The 19,285-nt window shown below is 52.9% G+C and overlaps 1 protein-coding gene across 1 annotated transcript in view; it reads left to right on the forward strand.

Moving 5' to 3' along the window:
* Positions 1 to 19,285, forward strand: part of PLXDC1 (plexin domain containing 1) — a 69,801-nt gene that overhangs the window by 24,966 nt on the left and 25,550 nt on the right. The window contains exons 3-7 of the mRNA XM_066366390.1: positions 9,997 to 10,140; positions 10,414 to 10,483; positions 11,101 to 11,223; positions 11,851 to 11,969; positions 12,661 to 12,760. Coding sequence (XP_066222487.1) covers positions 9,997 to 10,140; positions 10,414 to 10,483; positions 11,101 to 11,223; positions 11,851 to 11,969; positions 12,661 to 12,760 — 556 coding nt within the window. The remainder of the gene's footprint in view (positions 1 to 9,996; positions 10,141 to 10,413; positions 10,484 to 11,100; positions 11,224 to 11,850; positions 11,970 to 12,660; positions 12,761 to 19,285) is intronic.

A 19,285-nucleotide genomic window follows, 5' to 3' on the forward strand; every position in this document is an offset into this window, starting at 1 on the left:
TAAAGGATTTCACGGCCAAAAATGTCTGAAATCCACATCATGACGCTTCCCCAAGCAAATGGGAGTTATTGACTAAAAGGCTTCTTGCATACATTTCGAGGAAACGTAGTTTCCTGGGTGGACTTGCCAAGTAAGGAGTCTGGTTTTTGCTGTGGTCTTGACCCCTGTAATGTCTGGATACCCCATCATAGTCCCTGGCCTCCAGTCCGCAGTGCCTGGAGGTCCACTCCCCGGGGTAACGGGACTGCTCCACAGACAGCAGATCACATGCCGTAAGAGTCAGTGAGCTGGGTGAGTTCCTCAGGCAAGTTAACTGCCAAGCAAGGTCTCTAAATCCTTTTTAAGAGACGTAGCTACACGGATTGCAGTGAAAAATCCCTCAAGTCGACTGGTCCTTGTACAGCAGTGGTCCCCAACCTTTTTTGGGCCACGGACTGGTTTAATGTCAGAAAATATTTTCACGGACCGGCCTTTAGGGTGGGATGGATAAATGTATCACGTGACTGAGACAAGGGTCAAGATTGAGTCTTAGACGGATGTAACAGAGGGAATCTGGTCATTTTTTAAAAATAAAACATCGGGCCCTGGCCGGTTGACTCAGCGGTAGAGCGTCGGCCTGGCGTGCGGGGGACCCGGGTTCGATTCCCGGCCAGGGCACATAGGAGAAGCGCCCATTTGCTTCTCCACCCCCCCTCCTTCCTCTCTGTCTCTCTCTTCCCCTCCCGCAGCCAAGGCTCCATTGGAGCAAAGATGGCCCGGGCGCTGGGGATGGCTCCTTGGCCTCTGCCCCAGGCGCTAGAGTGGCTCTGGTCTCGGCAGAGTGACGCCCCAGAAGGGCAGAGCATCGCCCCCTGGTGGGCAGAGCTTCGCACCTGGTGGGCGTGCCGGGTGGATCCCGGTCAGGCGCATGCGGGAGTCTGTCTGGCTGTCTCCCCTGTTTCCAGCTTCAGAAAAATGCAGAAAAAATAAAAAAATAAAAAAAATAAAACATCGTTCAGACTTAAATATAAATAAAACGGAAATAATGTAAGTTATTTATTCTTTCTCTGTGGACTGGTACCAAATGGCCCACGGACCGGTACCGGTCCGCGGTCCGGGGGTTGGGGACCACTGTTGTACAGGATACAAATTCAGGTATTGTAACAAATGCCCAACTAAGGAGGCATTGACACCTGAGAGAAATTTATTTTCTCATATGTAATAATGAGAGCATAGTAAGCAAGGATTGATGTAGTATCTCCATGGTGTCGGGGACCCAACTTTCCTCTATGACAAGTACCTTCCATGTTGTGGTCCAAGATGGCTGCTTCAGCTCCCACTATCACATCTGCATCCCAGAAATGGTTACCGAGCAAGGTGAGAGCTCCCCATTCCTGCTGAGGGCAATCATTCTGCTCAACTTCCACTGGCTGGATGTAGTCATTTAGCCACGCCCAGCAGTAAGGAGGGCTGGGAAACAGTCTACCTGGTGGCAGTGTGCTTAACTAAAATTGGGAAGTTCTGCTACTGCAAAGAGAGAATTGTCATTGGGAGGCATTTAGTAGTCTCCGCCCTGAGTGGAATCCTACTGTCAAAACTGCTGGTGCCTGTGGCAGCATGATCAGGGACCTACAGTAGAAGATGAGAAGCACCACCCAGTTTGGAGAATTCCAAATCTCATAATTCCTTTCCCGGTGGTCAGTCAAGAAGCCAGCAATGATTCTTCATAGGAGAAAAAAAACAACACATGGTGGCCAGTGTTTCCAGGGAAAATTTCTCTCAGATTCGCACTGTGCTGGTGAAGGACTGTCTGCGGTGCCCTGGAAGTCCTTCCTCTGATCACCCCATGAGCAAGATCGTTCCAGATGCTTTTGGTTTCAAGAAGCCATTCGAGCTATCTGAGGGAAAGGTTGATAATGAGGGAGCAGAGACCTATTGAGGGATCCAAGGACTAGAGATGAAGGACAGTCTGACCTTGGAAACCAGGGCTGTTTTCTTTCTCTCACGACCCACCTATCTCACTCAGTTCTTGTCTTTTTTCACTTATCCAGCATATATTTATTGAAGCCAGATGCACATAAAGTCTTCCTTCTCTTTTCTATGGACTGGCAGTCACACTATGACCATGCTCTGTTGACATCGGAGTCACCCGTGTTCCATGCTTGCTTCCCTGCCGGACTCCCAGCCACGTGATCTAATGTGTTTCTCCCAGGTTCAAGCCGGGTGGAGCCAGGTTTCTCTCCTTTGCACTGAAAGCATCTCTCTTGTTACCTTCACTTCCTCAGAGAAGAGCTTGGGAAACCAGGAGACACCTTCCTCTGTGCAGGATGTCCCAATGACGGGAATGCTTTTCATGGACTCGAATTCCCAGAGGAGGCAGCCTGGTCCTTCACAAGTGGTTTCTGTATCCCCTGTCGTCAGTGGTGGGGGAGGATGCTGTCTTCGTCGGAGTCGCATGGCATTCTCAGCACAGCCTGCGGCACCGTCCGCTGTGGGGTCCTTGTGATTGAACTCAGCAAGCATATGTCTGCCACCCACCGTATCCCAGGTGCCAAGCCCTGTGCTAGGCAGGTGCTAGGGCTGAGGAGATGAATGTGACACAGTCCCTGAGCTCTGTGCTCCATAAAGGACCCACGCCGGTTCTTCTGATGTGAGGGATTTTAACCAGTGAGTGATAGGTGGCCTAGGTCGCCTTCTGGTGGGACAGTTATTTCAAGACCTGAGAAACAGTAGACAGAGGAAAAGGCACTGGCTTTGAGTGAGACTGACACGGCTGCAGATAGATATGCAGGCCTCAGTTTCCCCACTTATTTTAGTACTCACCTCCCAGGGTTGGTGTGTGGTGATGCGTCTGAAATGCCCCGTGGAACGGCCACAGCTCTGCCAGTGCCGGTTGCCCTTCTCTTTCCTCCAGGTCCTCCGAGCACCCTCCCCGACCCCTGCAGACTTTGTTTTTGGCTCTGCCTGGGAATGACCCCAGCTCCAAGTTGTCCCCTCCGCTCTGGGCTGCAGCTTGGCCTCTCCCATCACCATGGAGCCTCCCCAGGCTGGGGCTCTAAGTAGGTAGAGCTTCAGAACTCACTGTCCTGGGGATAATCAAAGTCACACGCGCGGCCCTGGCCGGTTGGCTCAGCGGTAGAGCGTTGCCTGGCGTGCGGGGGACCCGGGTTCGATTCCCGGCCAGGGCACATAGGAGAAGCGCCCATTTGCTTCTCCACCCCCCCCTCCTTCCTCTCTGTCTCTCTCTTCCCCTCCCGCAGTGAGGCTCCATTGGAGCAAAGATGGCCCGGGAGCTGGGGATGGCTCCTTGTCCTCTGCCCCAGGCGCTAGAGTGGCTCTGGTTCGGGCAGAGCGACCCCCCGGAGGGGCAGAGCATCGCCCCCTGGTGGGCAGAGCTGCGCCCCTGCGGGAGTCTGTCTGACTGTCTCTCCCCATTTCCAGCTTCAGAAAAATACAAAAAAAAAAAAAGTCACACGCGCCAGAGGAGGTGGCCTGTTGGGGCCTGTTTGGGACTTGTGGCCGCTTTGGTGTGGTGCTGTCCCCTGAGGCTGTTCCCTTCTAGGCCAGCTACACTTGGCACTCTTGAGCCCTGAAGCAAGGCCTCCACCTTGCCCACCCGGCCTGATCATGGTCCGAATGTGTGGAGGCCCTCACCCCCCACCCCCATGCTGGGGGTCTGCTGACTCATTGGAGGGAATCTCTGCCTAGTAGTTAGAGGCCGCAGCTCCTTCAGCTTCTGACTCCCCTCCAGTCAGCATAGACAAAGACCTTTTGTTCCTGAAGCGGCGCCATTGGAGGGCTCCTTGGGAACACCAAGAGGGAGAGGATTCTCTCCGGGGATCCCCCAACAGCACCCGTCCCGGCTCCTCGCCCGGGAAGCACTGCTGGGGCCGCAGATCATTTTCCTTCATGGGAAATAGAGGATTTGGAGCGACAGGCTGATGGGACACATCCCGCCCTTTGACTCTTCGGTGAGGCAGCAAGAGGCATGTCAGCATGTTTGGGCTTCACAACTGCAGAGCGTGGCTTCTGTCCAGGGCCCTCATTTCCAACGCGTGGAGGTTTAGCGAACGCTGTCGCCAGGCGAGTCTCAGGAAGCAGGTGATGGAAACAGGACCCTTCTCCCAGCCTGCAAACAGCCGTTTTAAACACAAGCCTGCTCAGGTTACTAGAGAGGAGCTGTATTCAGTTCACTCGTACAGACAGCACCTGTCCCTTTGGTTGCTATCCTGCTTTGTTTGGTAACACCATGCCACCCTCGTCACCAGAATGTGTGGTGGTAGCAATCAGGTAAAGCATGACAGGCCTTTGACCAACTATGCTTTGAGGCTCTGAATGGTCATTCATTCATTAACACATCCTCCAATTGAGCACATAATCTGTGTTTAAACACCATCGATAAAGGCTGTGAGGAACTTACAGGAGAGGCAGGTGTGAAGATAACAAGTCTAAAAGCCAAATAAATCATCATAAATGGGCAACTCATTGAGAGGGAGAAGCCCAAGGGTGATGAGAGTGTCCCAGGGGTTTCAGGGAGGTGATCAGAGTGTCCCAGGGGTCTCAGGGAGGTGATGAGGGTGTCCCAGGGGTTTCAGGAGGTGATGAGGGTTTCCCAGGGGTCTCAGGGAGGTGATGAGGGTGTCCCAGGGGTTTCAGGGAAGTGATCAGAGTGTCCCAGGGGTTTCAGGGAGGTGATCAGAGTGTCCCAGGAGTTTCAGGAGGTGATGAGAGTGTCTCAGGGGTTTCAAGGAAGTGATCAGAGTGTCCCAGGGGTTTCAGGGAGGTGATCAGAGTGTCCCAGGAGTTTCAGGAGGTGATGAGGGTGTCCCAGGGGTTTCAGGAGGTGATGAGGGTGTCCCAGGGGTTTCAGGGAGGTGATGAGAGTGTCCCAGGGGTCTCAGGGAGGTGATGAGAGTGTCCCAGGGGTTTCAGGAGGTGATGAGGGTGTCCCAGGGGTCTCAGGGAGGTGATGAGAGTGTCCCAGGGGTTTCAGGAGATGATGAGGGTGTCCCAGGGGTCTCAGGGAGGTGATGAAGGTGTCCCAGGGGTTTCAGGGAAGTGATCAGAGTGTCCCAGGAGTTTCAGGGAGATGATGAGAGTGTCCCAGGAGTTTCAGGGAGGTGATGAGAGTGTCCCAGGGGTTTCAGGGAAGTGATCAGAGTGTCCCAGGAGTTTCAGGGAGGTGATCAGAGTGTCCCAGGGTCTCAGGGAGGTGATGAGAGTGTCCCAGGGGTTTCAGGAGATGATGAGGGTGTCCCAGGGGTCTCAGGGAGGTGATGAGAGTGTCCCAGGGGTTTCAGGAGGTGATGAGGGTGTCCCAGGGGTCTCAGGGAAGTGATGAGGGTGTCCCAGGGGTCTCAGGGAGGTGATGAGGGTGTCCCAGGGGTTTCAGGAGGTGATGAAGATGTCACAGGAGTTTCAGGGAGGTGTTCTGTGGAGCTGAAGCCTGAAGGACAAGCAGGAGTCAGCTTCTGAATAGAATAAGAAAGAGGTTTTGAGGCGCACAGAGTACCTGAGTCCTGAGGCAGACAAGTACTTGGTGATTTCAGAAACTGAGAAAAGCCCAACAGGGCTGGAATGCAGAGAGCAGGGGGACAAGGGGAGGTGTTGTATGGGGGCCAGGTTACAATACATCAGGAAGGATTTGCTTGTGTTTGTGTAAAACAAAGGACTGAATCCAAGGACTTAACAAGCATCCCTCCAACATGTCATCAGACACCCACGTTCCATTCAGCTCTTCACTCTACCATCCTTAGGTTGTGGCTCTTGTCCTTACACTCACAAGATGGCTGCTGGAGCTCCGCTCATCATATGTTCATTCCAGGCATGAATAAGAAGGGCAGAGGCAAGAGGGGCAAGCAGTCAAATCTGACCTCTTTCAACAAGCTCCACTAGAACCTTCTGTTTATCTCATTAGCCAGCCTGGGTCACATGTAACATGTGTGTTATGTGTAACCTTTAAGACATCCAGGGAATGAGGTCTTTTAGCTGGCTACATTGTTGCTTGCTATAAAATCAATGTTCTGTTAATAAAAAAGTTGGGAGGGAGTATTGGATAGGCAGTATTCAGAGTCTGTCCCACAGAACCGTGTAAGTCATGCTAAGGGGTGTGACCTTCATTCTGAGAGCAGCTGAGAAACCACAGGGTATTCTACACAGGGCAGTGACACGAAAAGGGGAGACAGCTCAGGGTTACCCCACTTGAGCCACAGCAACATACCTGTGGCAAGGGTATTAGTCTCCCAGGACTTCCGTGACAAATTACCGCAAACTGGGTGGCTTAAAACAATAGAACTATATTCTCTCACAACTTTGGAGGCCAGAAGTCTGAATCAAGTCGTCGGCAAGACCAGGATCCCTCTTCCTTACCGTTTCTAGCTTCTGGTGGCTCCTGGCCATTCTTTTTTTTTTTTTTAAATGAATGCTCTTTTATTATTTTATTTTATTCATTCATTTTAGAGAGGAGAGAGAGAGAAGGAGGGGAGGAGCAGGAAGCATCAACTCCCATATGTGCCTTGACCAGGTGAGCTCAGGGTTTCGAACCAGCGACCTCAGTGTTTCCAGGTCGATGCCTTATCCACTGCGCCACCACAGGTCAGGCTCCTGGCTGTTTTTGAAGTTCCTTGGCTTATAAACTGCATCACTCCAATCTCTGTGCCTGCTATCACATGGCCTTCTTCCCTGTGTTGCCTCTGTGACTCTGTATCCAAATCTTTCTCTTCTTCTTTAAAAAAATTTTTTAAACTAATTTATTTTGCCTGACCTGTGATGGCACAGTGGTTAGAGTGTCGATCTGGAATGCTGAGGTTGCCAGTTTGAAGCCCTGGGCTTGCTGGATCAAGGCACATATGAACAACAACTACTACTACAAGTTCATGCTTCCCACTCCTCCCCTCCCTTCTCTCTTTCTTCTCTCTAAAAATCAGTGAATTTAAAAAACAATCTTTAAAAAATTTATTTATTTTAGAGAAAGGGGGAGAGAGAGAAACATCAATTTGTTGTTCCACTTATTTATGTATTCATTGGTTGATTCTTGTATGTGCCCTGACTGGGGGTCGAACCTGCAACCTTGGTGTATCAGGACGATGCTCCAACCAACTCAGCGACCTGGCCAGGGCTCCTTCTCTTTTCTTTTATAAGGACATCCATTATTGGAATTAGTACCTGCCAAGACTCTATTTCCAAGTAAGGTCATATTCATGGGTATGGGGGATTAGGGCTGGCACATACAATTCTGCTTGATACAATTCATCCCACAGTGGTACCTACTCAAAGGAGTGCTACCGAGATGCTGGTTCGCTCTGTTGGGCCGCTCATTTCCCCCTCATCCGTAGATCATCAAAAGGCAGCCCAGGAATTAGGAAAGCAGGCTTATTTCCACAATTTTGACCCAATGCCAGGCACCGATCCCTCCTTCTCTTCCAAAAGGGCAAAAGGAAGGGTCTAGACTTCCGCCTCACTCACCTTGGCAAACTCTTCCCCAGCTCCGAGGACACAAGGACCTGGAGCTATGGGTGCAGAGGTGGCTCTCCTGTCCCTGCTCGTCAGGGGACCAGGGTTTGGGCAGGTGGTAGTGGTGGTGGTGGGGGGGTGGCAGCTGAGATTTAAATGCCAGCCTGAATAACATCTTAGTTGTTTTCCGTTCATCAGGCAAAATTTTAGGTTAACCAGCGCCCTTTAATAAAGCACTTTTATATGTGAACGGGGGTGGGCGGTGGGGGTGGGGTGGGAGGGAGACTTGGGCTGTAGCAGTGGCTCTGGCAGGTGGTAGCAGCTGGGCTGGGGTCAGAGTCGGGCTCCTGCAGCCCGTCAGATGTGCAGTGTTGTTCAGCTCGTTCTGTTTTTTGCTTTGCAGTGGAATAAAAACCCCTCACCCTGTGAGTCCCAGGAGGCAGTCTGGGGATGCCTTTTTACATATCTGTTTGCCTGAGTTGGTGTGCATGGTGCTTTGTTTCTGGCAGGTGATTTTTCCGAAGGAGTGTGTTTGGGGTTTTGTTTGTTTGATCAAGATAAGGATCCCCCTCAGAGATGGGTAGAGATGGTAGAGATGAAGACCCGGGAGGAAATGATATGGCATCTGACCCCCTGGGGAGTTGGGTAAGAGGCAGCAGTGGGAGGGGCTGCTTTCCTGAGGAAGGCTGGAGCTCTGGGCACAAGCCCGGCTGCTTCGGCACCTTCTGGGACCCCAGAGTGGATAGCTGTGGTAGCAATGGGAGGCAACATCCTTGGTGTGGTCCCTTGCCCTCACTCCATAGGTGGTAGCATCTAGCCCCCCTTAGTGGTTTCATGAGTAAAAGCAGAAACTGATTGAGGGTGAGCTCAAGTGACCCTCACAAATGGTACACACATATCTGGAGAGCTCCCATGGATAGTGGGGACCATTTGCAAGGGCTGGAGATCCTCACTAGGCAAGGGGGGATAGAAGGTCAATAAGAAGGTAAGGTTTAAGCTGAGCATTAAAAGAAAAGGAATCAACCAGAGGGACAAAGCAAGGAAAGTCATTCCAGGCAGGAGGATCAGCATGTGCAAAGACACGAGTGACCACTGGTGGCCTGAGACTGTGAGAGGAGTTTGGTGTGGGGGTGGGGCCACAAGGACGCACAGGGGAAGGAGAGAGGAGAGAGAAGTGAAGCTGGAGGGAGGTAGGAGCTGGCTCATGAGGGGACCCTGCATGCCAGGCTGAGGTTTGCGTTTTGTCACGAGGACGATGGGAGCCCCAGATGGCTTGTGAGCCGAATTATGTGGCCTCACACATGTTTTAGATTTATTTTATGGATGTGAAACCAGGCAATGGCGCGAAATCTACCCCCTGTCTGCATATTTCTTCTGTTCGTCTTCCCCAGCTCTGCCCCGACCCCAGATTCCTAGAGTGTGTCACTTGTCAGAAGAGCAGAGTCCTCCTCCTGGCGGTGGGGCGAGCAGGCATCCTGTCCCTGCTCAAGCCGGGCCCAGAGCGGGGGCTGGCTGGGCAGCTGGCGGGCTGGCAGAGAGAACAGGGTCTGCTCCGCTGTGTCTGCAGCCACTGCCACTAGAGAGTCTGATGGATGACCCGCGATGTCCAGGGCTTCCCACGGGTCAGCAGCCCCATCTCTGTGGCAGCTGCCAAGGAAACCTGCCCGCTCTGCCTCCGTTTCTCCTATGGCTGCTCCTGCACCCCCCATGGGCTGAATGCTGTGACATCGCCTCTTCTCCTGGCTCTTCCACCCTTTCTGCCGACCATTTCCTGGCCTCTTTCCAACCCTGGTGCTAAAAGCTCCTGTGCAGGAGAGGCATTACGAAATCGACACCCAGCCTGCTGCCGCTGTGTTCTGGCTTGTTCTTTATTTTGTCCCCATTGAGCACACAGTACAGGTTAGAACTACAGCTTGAAGAAATCTTGCTGCTTCTCTCTCCCCATTCTCAACCCTCCAGTGACTGTAGTGTGGGCCCTGGATCGTCTCTCTGCTGGAGTGTCTGGGTCTGTTTGCTGTTTGCAGAAGTCCGACCTCCTGCAGCAGACCAGCAACTCCCCAAGATCAAGGGTTTGCCTCCATCTTTAGACTGGCCGCTTCTAAGATCCAGTTTGTTCTTCTCCCTGAAACAGGGTGTCCCCCAGAGCAGGGGCTCTCTCCCCCTCAGTCTGGGATCTCCCTGAAGACAGGGCTCCTTTGGGGGCTGCCTTGTCTATTTCTCTTGGATGCCTCAAGCTGAGCTCTGCCTTGATGTGCTTCACGGGGACCCAGGGACAGCAGGGAAAGCCTCCTGGCCTCTCTGGGAATGGCAGGGCTGAGCATGGGTGCAGCAGGTGGGGACTGGCCTGGGGCCAGAGCTGCACGGGCCTGGCTAGGGGCCAGGTACTGAGCCGTTCAGGGCCAAGGGCTGGCCCAGGGACTCCAGGGCCTAAACAGCCTAACCCAGGTCCCTGAGAGGGCCATGATTTCTCGTATCCAGAAGTCTGGGAGGGGGAGGTGCAGAGGGTGATTCCTGGCGTGCCTGACACCTCATGCTTCCTGTGGGCTCTGTCTCGGGTGGTGGCAGGAGGACAACCACAGCTACTACGTATCCCGTCTGTATGGCCCAAGCGAGCCCCGCAGCCGGGAGCTGTGGGTGGATGTGGCCGAGGCCAACCGGAGCCATGTGAAGGTCCACAGGATCCTGTCCAACACCCACCGGCAGGCCTCGGTGAGTGCCCCAGTCCCAGCAGTGCTGCCCTGGTTGGGAGGCTGGGCGCCAACCCACCCCACCTGGTCAGTGGCCTAAAGTCTGTGATCTGGGAGATGTCTTCCAGGGGGTCTTGGGGGGCTTGGCCAGAGTTGGGGTACCCACCTGTGGTCCCGTCAGCCTGCCCTGGACATGCCCGCCACCCACCCTGTCCAGATAAGCATGGAGCAGTGTAGATGCCCAGCCCCCGGGCCTGCAGCTTAGCCCATGCTGACTCTCTCTCATCCCCTGCAGAGGGTGGTCTTGTCTTTTGATTTCCCTTTCTACGGGCATCCTCTGCGGCAGATCACCATAGCAACCGGAGGTAAGGCCATGTTAGTAGGGCTGGGGAAGATTTGGAGCTCTCAGCCAGAACTTGGGGGACCTACCTGGGGAGGTTCACTGGAGAGAGGGTTGTATAAATGGACGGGGGCGAGACCCATGTTTGGTTCTCTTGGGAGCCCACTCTCGGGAGGGAGGTCAGTGATTGTGTCTGAATACCTCTCTCCCATCAGCTGACTTGCTCATGTGTGTGTGTCCCTCTGGGCCAGCTCAGGCCGGTGTGGGCAGCCCCTGTGGTCCCTGTGTTTCTGATCTGTGACTGAGAGAGAAAAGGAGACTGTGCTCAGAGCTTGGTTCCCAGGACCAGGCTTCCTGTTGACACCAGGAGCCCATCTCTGATTCCTGTGTACACTCCCAGGGAAAGGGAGGTGTGGGAATTTGTACCCACCTGGAGGGGCAGGGAGAACCTTCTCTGGTCTGGGAACCTTTTGCTCCATACATGCCTGACCCTGAGCCAACCAGTTGGACATGGAGGACAGAGGTTCAAGGCTTGCTTCTAGCTATGTCTGCACTGCTCCTTCCTGCCCTTGGGGGAGAAACATAAGGAAACAACCCTTCTGGTCTCCTCTGGTGACTCCGCTGCACTTCTCCCCACTCCAGGCTTCATCTTCACTGGTGACGTGACCCATCGGATGCTCACAGCTACTCAGTATGTGGCCCCTCTGATGGCCAACTTCAACCCTGGCTACTCCGACAATTCCACAGTTGCTTACTTTGACAATGGTGAGACCCGATCTCAGAGTTTAAGTCAGCTAGCACCAGGGCTCCACTGGCCCAGCCCCTTTAGAGGAATGCAAGGCCCAGAGAGGGCAAGGGACTTGCCGCGGTCACACAACACGGCAGCCACCCCTCCTTTCTGTACTGTTTCCTCATCTGTAAGAGGGCAGCAAGACAACTGCTTCCTCGCAGGATCTGACGAGAGACTGGGATGAAAGTGTTTGGCTATGAGTAGAAGTAAAATAAATACTAGGGACCTTTATTGTTTCTTACTCTCGCCACACTGCCCCTTGAATACCCACCCTCCCGTCCCAGGGGGACAGGCATTTCTCCTATTTCTCCTCCTTTTCACGTCCAGTGTCAGCATAGGTAAAGAAGGAAGGGGCATGCTCGGGGTAAGAGAGGCTAAAGCACGCCCTCCGGGGCTGAGGCAGGCTCTCCGGCTCCTCTCCAGCTTGGGAGCCAGGCTGATGGTTGGGGTTGCCCAGCTCCTGCTTCAATCAAATTCGCAAATGGCCGCCATTGTTCCCGAAGGACCCGACCTGTGGCCAGTCCGCTTTGGCCACTGTTTCTGCCCAGCTCTGCTCCCTGAACCACCTCTCCGTCCAGCCAGGTCTCTGCTCTTCCCCACAGGGACAGTCTTTGTTGTTCAGTGGGACCACGTCTACCTCCAAGGTCGGGAGGACAGGGGCAGCTTCACCTTCCAGGCAGCTCTGCACCGTGACGGCCGCATTGTCTTCGGCTACAAAGAGGTGGGTGAGCCCACCTGCAGGGATGGCTGGGTCTTGTGAAGCCTCTTATTTATTTATTTATTTTTTAATTTAGCAAATATTTGTTCAGAACCTGAAATGTGCCTGGCATAGGGCTTAGCACTGGGGATACAACAGTTAATAAGAGGGTTGTGGGCCTTGCCCTTGTCGAGTTTAAGGCCTTTTAAAAAATTTTATTTGTTTATTTATTTATGGATTTTAGAGGGATGAGAAAGAGAAAGATAGGGGCAGGGGGAGCAGGAAACATTAACACATAGTAGTAGTTGCTTCTCCGATGTGCCTTGACCTGGCTAGCCCGGGGTTTTAAACTGACAACCTCAGTGTTCCAGGTCGACGCTTTATCCACTGTGCCACCACAGGTCAGGCTAGAGTTCAAGTCTTGTTGAAACAATAGACGATGATTGCAGAGACAAATGTAGGACTGTCACAAGTGCTTCTAAGTAGGGATGTCTGGTGCCACGAGAGCCTGTCATATCACCAAGATAGAGCGCAGAATGTGCTTGCAGGTGGTGTGGGAAAGACTTGAAATTTGAATGGGCACCTCAATGTGAGATGTCTTCACATCCTCCACGAGGCGGTGCCAAGCAGGCAGATGGGTGTGGAGCTCAGAGGGGAAGTCTAGACTGGCCCAGGAGTGTTGGGGGTAGATGGTGCCTCCTCTCCCCTGCTGCAGATCCCTATGTCCGTCCTGGAAATCAGCTCCTCCCAGCACCCTGTCAAAGCCGGCCTATCAGATGCCTTCATGACTCTCAACACATCCCCGGACGTACCAGGTGAGTCCCCACGGATCCAGCAGAGACCTGCACTGGGTTGGACTCAGCTCAGACTGACCCGGGCTGGTGGAGGGTGGCCGTGGTGGTGAGGAGTGGATGGACAGTGGGGAGCTGAGTGGGAACTGAGGGAAGAAAGGGGACATAGCGAGAGCCAACATTTCTTCGTTAAAGCAGAGAAACCGTTTTTCCAATAAAGTCTCCAGTGGGAGGCACTGCTCTAGTTGTTGACGGGCAGGGGAGCCGGGGCCATTCCACTCAGCGCCACTGCTGATTTAGAAATTCTCCAGACACCGAATTAAGGCTTATGAGTCCTCCCAGAACACAGCCTCCCATCCCAGGTGACAGAAGGAATATCACAAGGGAGCCAGGAAGAAGAAAAATTAGGTTTCTCTCCCATCCCTGACCCCTTCCCGGGTCCCACCCATTTCTCTTTCTTAAGCAACTGGAGCTACTAGGTTATTTCTAGAGCTACACGCCTTCAGATAGGTGTATGTGCATATATCGAAAACAGGCGATGGTTACATACTGCCACTGTGCTCCTGAACAAAGTGTACCCTGCCCATCATTCCATATCAGCACATGTCTCATGCTTTTTTTTTTTTTTAATTTTATTTTTTTATTATTTTTCTGAAGCTGGAAACGGGGAGGCAGTTAGACAGACTCCTGCATGCGCCTGACCGGGATCCACCCGGCACGCCCACCAGGGGGCGATGCTCTGCCATCCTGGATGTCACTCTGTCGCAACCAGAGCCACTCTAGCGCCTGGGGCAGAGGCCAAGGAGCCATCCCCAGCGCCCGGGCAAACTTTGCTCCAATGGAGCCTCGGCTGGCTGCGGGAGGGGAAGAGAGAGACAGAGAGGAAGGAGAGGGGGAGGGGTGGAGAAGCAGATGGGCGCTTCTCCTGTGTGCCCTGGCTGGGAATCAAACCCGGGACTTCCGCACGCCAGGCCGACGCTCTACCACTGAGCCAACCGGCCAGGGCCGTCTCATGCTTTTTAATGGTTGCATGGTAGCCCATGGCATGGGTGTCCTTCACTTAACCAGCCCCCTGGATATAGACTTTTCAGTTGTTTCCAGTCTTCTGCTACAACAAATAATGCTGCAGTGAGTATTCTTGCAAGTAGGTACTTTTATGCCTCTGTGTGAGTATTTCCATAAGATAAATTGCCACCGCTTCACCTGTTTCTCCCCAGACTCCCTTCTTGAACTCCCAGTGCTCTGGCAAGCAGCTCAGCAAGGACCCACAGGACCCTGCTCCCTCACCGACATCAGCCTCCGCGCCACTGGTTAGCGCCGGGACTGAGCCGGTGGTTCAACAGTCTCAGTATCAACCTGACTGTATTCGTTAGCTACTGCTGCATGACAAATCACCCTAAAACTTAGTTGCTGAAAACAACGAACACATACTCTCAGAGTTTCAGGAAGCGAAACATGACTTAGGGGGGCCTCTTGTTCAGGGTCTGGACAGGCTGCTCTCAAGGTATTTGTCAGGATTACAGTCATCTCAGCAATTGTTGGGGAAGAGTTACATTTCTAAGTGCTTTCACAACGTTGTTGGCAGAATTCAGTGTCTGCCTTGTGGGCCTCCCCATAGGACGGCTCCCAGCCTGGCAGCTGGCTTCCATCAGAGTAGGCAGGGAAGTCGGCAGTGGAGGGTGAGAAAGATGGAAACCAGTCCTTTTGTAACCTCATCTTAGAAGTGCCATTCTATCAGTGTTTGCCCTATTCCACTGGGTGCAAGCAAGTTACTAATTGCAGCCTACACTCAGGACAGGATTACAGAGTGTGAATACCAAGAGGCGGGGGCCTCGGGGGCTGTTTTAGAGGCTGCCCCCATACTGATTATAATCCCCACCCCAGGCACTGAGACTTACAGGATCTTATTGGATCATCCTCCGAACTACTGTACGTTTGCCCCTTTCTAAATGAGGACTCAGAGGTTCAGGGTGGAGTGACTTCCTTGTGGTCACACAACTGTGAAAGGGAGAACTGGAAACTGCATCTTCTGGGGTTTTTTAACCCCAGGGACCAGTGTTGAGATTTTCTAAGCCTGACCCAATTCCATTCCACCCAGAGGGGTGGGTCCTTTTCTGGTCGGCTTCCCGAGCACCCACAGCCCGTGCGCACGCACCCCAGGCTGTTCTGCAGGAAGGGCAGTGATGCACACTACTCCCACCTCCCCCTGCATCACTGAGCCTCCGGGGCAGGGTCTGGTCTGTTTCTTCTGCGTCCCTCTCACAGGGCTCGTGCACGGCAGAGTCTCAGGAAATATGTGTTGTATCCAGCTGTTGAATGGGGGTGAATCAGAGGAAGTCAGATCCCTTGGGACTGTCTGCATCTGAGGTTCCTCTGTGGTTCTGGAATGAAAGGCTGTTTTAGAGCAAGCCGGGAGATGTAGGGGCGGCAGGGAGAAGGGCCGGGTGGGGGAGGAAGCTCAGTGCACCTGAGAAAACAGGAGGCCGGCTGCGCCTGTTCCCAGAGACTGGGAGGAGCCGCAAGGCTCTGTCGTGAGAACTGCTGCCTTTGGTGACTCCAGGTGCTGTTTGCTGAGGGATTGTGTCCACCAGCCAGGTGAAACCTGCACCTGACCCCCAGTCACCACCCAGGGGCTCCCAGACTCCAGTCTCCCTTCCTTCTGTCCCCCATTCTTTCTTGTCACTGCCAGACAGATCTGATCCTGTCATTCTCTGACTCCTCGTTGCCTGCAGTGTCGAGTCAAAACCCTTCGAGTGGCATTCAAGCCCCTATGCAGCTGTGCACAACCTGACCTTATAGGCTCATCTCCAAACTGTCACCCACCACTCTGTCTGGGCACCACTGGTGTGTATGCCCTGTGCTCCCCAAACATGCCAAGGGCAATCTAACATCCTGTGACACGGTTCCATGTAAAAACTAGTCCCCTCTCATCCATTGGCAAAGCTCCCATGTCATCTACTCCATGCAGCAGAATTCATGCTTTCCTCCTCGCCCCCAACTCTATTGATATCTTTAATATAAAGCCCATCACACAGCCCTGCTCATCTGCCTTCTCCCCAATTAGCTGTGAGCTCCCCAGGGATTCACTGTAGCCCCAGCTCTTGGCACAGTGCCTGTGGTAGGCAGGCGCTCTAACAATGAGTAACAGCTCAAGAGCGAGTGCCACTGGAGCAGATGGGCACGGCGGAGACCCTGTCCTCTGTTCTCTGCTGACCAAGTGAGAGCGGGGCCTGACATCGCTTGCGTTTGGGGGTGAGTGCTTTGGTAATTGCATTGTCTCTGTCAAGGTTTTTAGCTCGGGGATCCAGGGCCAGACTTCAGGAAGAATATTGAGGTATGGGTGGAACATATTCACATGCGTGCATTTTTCTGGGACAGTCTCCCGGGCTTTCCTTGGGTTTTAAAATGAGCCATGGTTTCTGGTTTGGGGAATGATGGCTTTTATGTGGTTAAGTGGTCAGGTTCCTCTGGCTCTGACATTCAACCCAGGAAGGAGGGAATTAGTTTGGATTAGGTTGAGCTGCAAATAACAGTAAATCCCAAACAACCAGGGCTGGAAACAAGACAGAAGTTCAGGGAGAGAGCTGTGGTCTGCAGACCCCTTATCACCATGGACAGTCCCATTGTCCAAGCCCGCCTAGTCCTACAGAATGGGTGGCATCACTGTCCTTGTACCTAAGCTTGGCTCCACCCTGCCTGGGGCATTGGGAGGAGTGAAGTCTGGTTCCCTACTAGTCAACCCCCCCCCCCCATGACTGAACCTTGCCCAGGGATGTTTTCCAGCCTCCCCTTTCCTCTCACCCCTGCCTGAGGGTGGAGGGCATTCTATACATCAGGGGTCCCCAAATTACGGCCCGGCCCATGGGCCACATACGGCCCCCTGAGGCCATTTATCTGGTCCCCACCGCACTTCTGGAAGGGGCACCTCTTTCAAAGGTGGTCAGTGAGAGGAGCATAGTTCCCATTGAAATACTGGTCAGTTTGTTGATTTAAATTTACTTGTTTGTTATTTTAAATATTGTATTTGTTCCCGTTTTGTTTTTTTACTTTAAAATAAGATATGTGCAGTGTGTATAGGGATTTGTTCATAGTTTTTTTTATAGTCCGGCCCTCCAACGGTCTGAGGGGCGGTGAACTGGCCTCCTGTGTAAAAAGTTTGGGGACCCCTGCTATACATGCTCACTCCTGGGATTGCAGGAGGGAGAGTTTTTCTTGCCATTACTTCCTTATAGAAACTGCTGCACAGGCTTTGGAGCAGGGAGTCCGCAGAATGAGCTTTAATGCAGAGAAAGGCGGCATGGACGTTGGCAGCATCCTTCCACGGAGACGCACCAACCCCACAGCAGCTTATAGACTATTTGGCTGAAGTGGCCCCCAGAAATCAATATAATTCCCTCTACTTGTTTTATGGACAGTGTAAAATCAACTTTAGTGTAGCCAGCGTCAAAACTGACAGATTCTGACTTAGTGGAATCAATTAATGAGGATTTCATTATGAAAGGCTCCAAATTACGGACTGCCCCTTGGCTGGCCCCGGATGGCCTCAGATGGCCCTAACGCTTGGGCCTTCTTCTTTACCAGAACTTTCCTTTCCTTTCAAAGGCAGATGTGAGTCCAGAAATGTGTCAGAGCCCTGTGCTGTACCTCTGCGCCGGGCTGCTGGGTGGGAGGCTCCGGAACCAGCCACAGATGAGGGCGCGGGACCAGCCAAGTGAGGGCGTGGTGCACGGGGACATGTCATCACCGGATCTGGCCCATTTGGTCTCGGCCTCCCTGGATGAAGGAAGAATCCTGTGCAGTGCTCTCCACTGGAGCTGTGTATCATCCTGGGGCCCTTTCTCCTCCCTTTCCACGTTTCTCTTCTGTTTTTCTCTGTTCTGCTCCCTGAGTCTGACCGACCATTTTTTGCTTCCTCTCCTCTCTCTCTCTCTGCCTCTTTCCTACTTCGCTTCAGGGCCAAGGACTCCTCCCCGAGTGCAGGGCCCTCACTGTGTTTACCTCGGGGCTCCTTGCTGGGGCTCGATTCATAATCATTGAAGGAATAACCAAAGAGCAAAGGAATCCAGGAATGAGGGAATGGATGCTCTTTCCCAAACCACCATCTGATATTTTTTTATATCCCAACCACCCGATTTGGAGGGAAGTTTGTAGCGAGACCGAGCAGTCTGATTTGTCTGAGTGACCCAGCTCTTTCCCATGGGTGTCTGAACTGAAACAAAACGGGACATGTAAATCTCTCTTCTGCACCCTAAACATTTCTTAATTGGGTGGCAGGACTCTTCGTGTCTGGACCTTAGTATTTCTGAATCTTTGGTGAGTGGAAGCAGAGATGAAGCAGAGAACGTCTCAAACTGCCAAGTATGTGGCTTTAGGGCGGCCTCCTTCTCCCGCCGGAAGGGATCTGTTGGTCATTCAGACGGACGTCATTGTCCTTGGGTGAGCCCCAGATGTTGGCAAGATAATCCAAAAGCAAATAACTCAGGCGGGGATATTAAGGGTTCTGTTTTTAAAGAAATAAAAATATCTCCAAAGCCATACACTCAAATAAGTAGAAGTTGGCTGTTGAAACAAACATATATTTTAAATCAGAGTTATGACTCTGAATACCCACCGCCTCCTCCTTCCTAACACACTGGCGCCCCTGCCCTGCTGGTAGGGCGACGGTGGGTTTTGGAGGACATCTGACCACTTCTGGCCGCTCCTCACTTGAGGGCATACCCCCAATTCCACTCCAAGCTGGCTGAAGGGGACACTCATCTCTGGATCCTGCTGGGAGCCCCACTTTCCCGGGATGCTACCTGTGTGACTCTGTCCCTGAAATCGACCCCCTTGGCAAGTCTGTATCTCCATTTGTGCCCCAACCCTGACTCCCTTTGTCCCTCTTGTTTCACTTTCCTTCTGACCAAGGGTGTCTGTCCCCAACGTCCTTGCAGGCAGAGAAGTCCTGCAAACCAACTCTTCTATTTAGAACTCTAACTTGTCTGTTGCCTCTGGCCCACTGGGGTGGCCCTCTTAAGAAAGGCCATAATCTGTGGTGGGCTGGGAGGAAGGGCATTCTTCCTTTGGGCTGTGGGCTGAAGTCATGCTGCTGAGGTCTGCATGACTATTGATAACCTCTTCTTTCATCACAGTCATTCCGTGGGGCCTTGTTATGTGCAGGGCCTTTTGCTTGGGGTTGGGGGACAGTGAGAAATCACTCACAGGCTCTGTCCTTGGGGAGCTTGCAGCCTGGTGGGGCAGGTAACCAACAAAGAAAATATTGATGGAGCCTGACCAGGCGGTGGCGCAGTGGATAGAGCGTCGGACTGGGATGCGGAGGACACAGGTTCAAGACCCTAAGGTCGCCAACTTGAGCGCAGGCTCATCTGGTTTGAGCAAAGCTCACCAGCTTGGACCCAAGGTCGCTGGCTCGAGCAAGGGGTCACTCACTCTGCTGCAGCCCCACGGTCAAGACACATATGAGAAAGCAATCAATGAACAACTAAGGTGTCACAACGAAAAACTGATGATTGATGCTTCTCATCTCTCTTCATTCCTGTCTGTCTATCC

Source organism: Saccopteryx leptura, chromosome 2 (assembly GCF_036850995.1).
Source record: "Saccopteryx leptura isolate mSacLep1 chromosome 2, mSacLep1_pri_phased_curated, whole genome shotgun sequence".
In the NCBI taxonomy this organism is placed as follows: domain Eukaryota; kingdom Metazoa; phylum Chordata; class Mammalia; order Chiroptera; family Emballonuridae; genus Saccopteryx; species Saccopteryx leptura.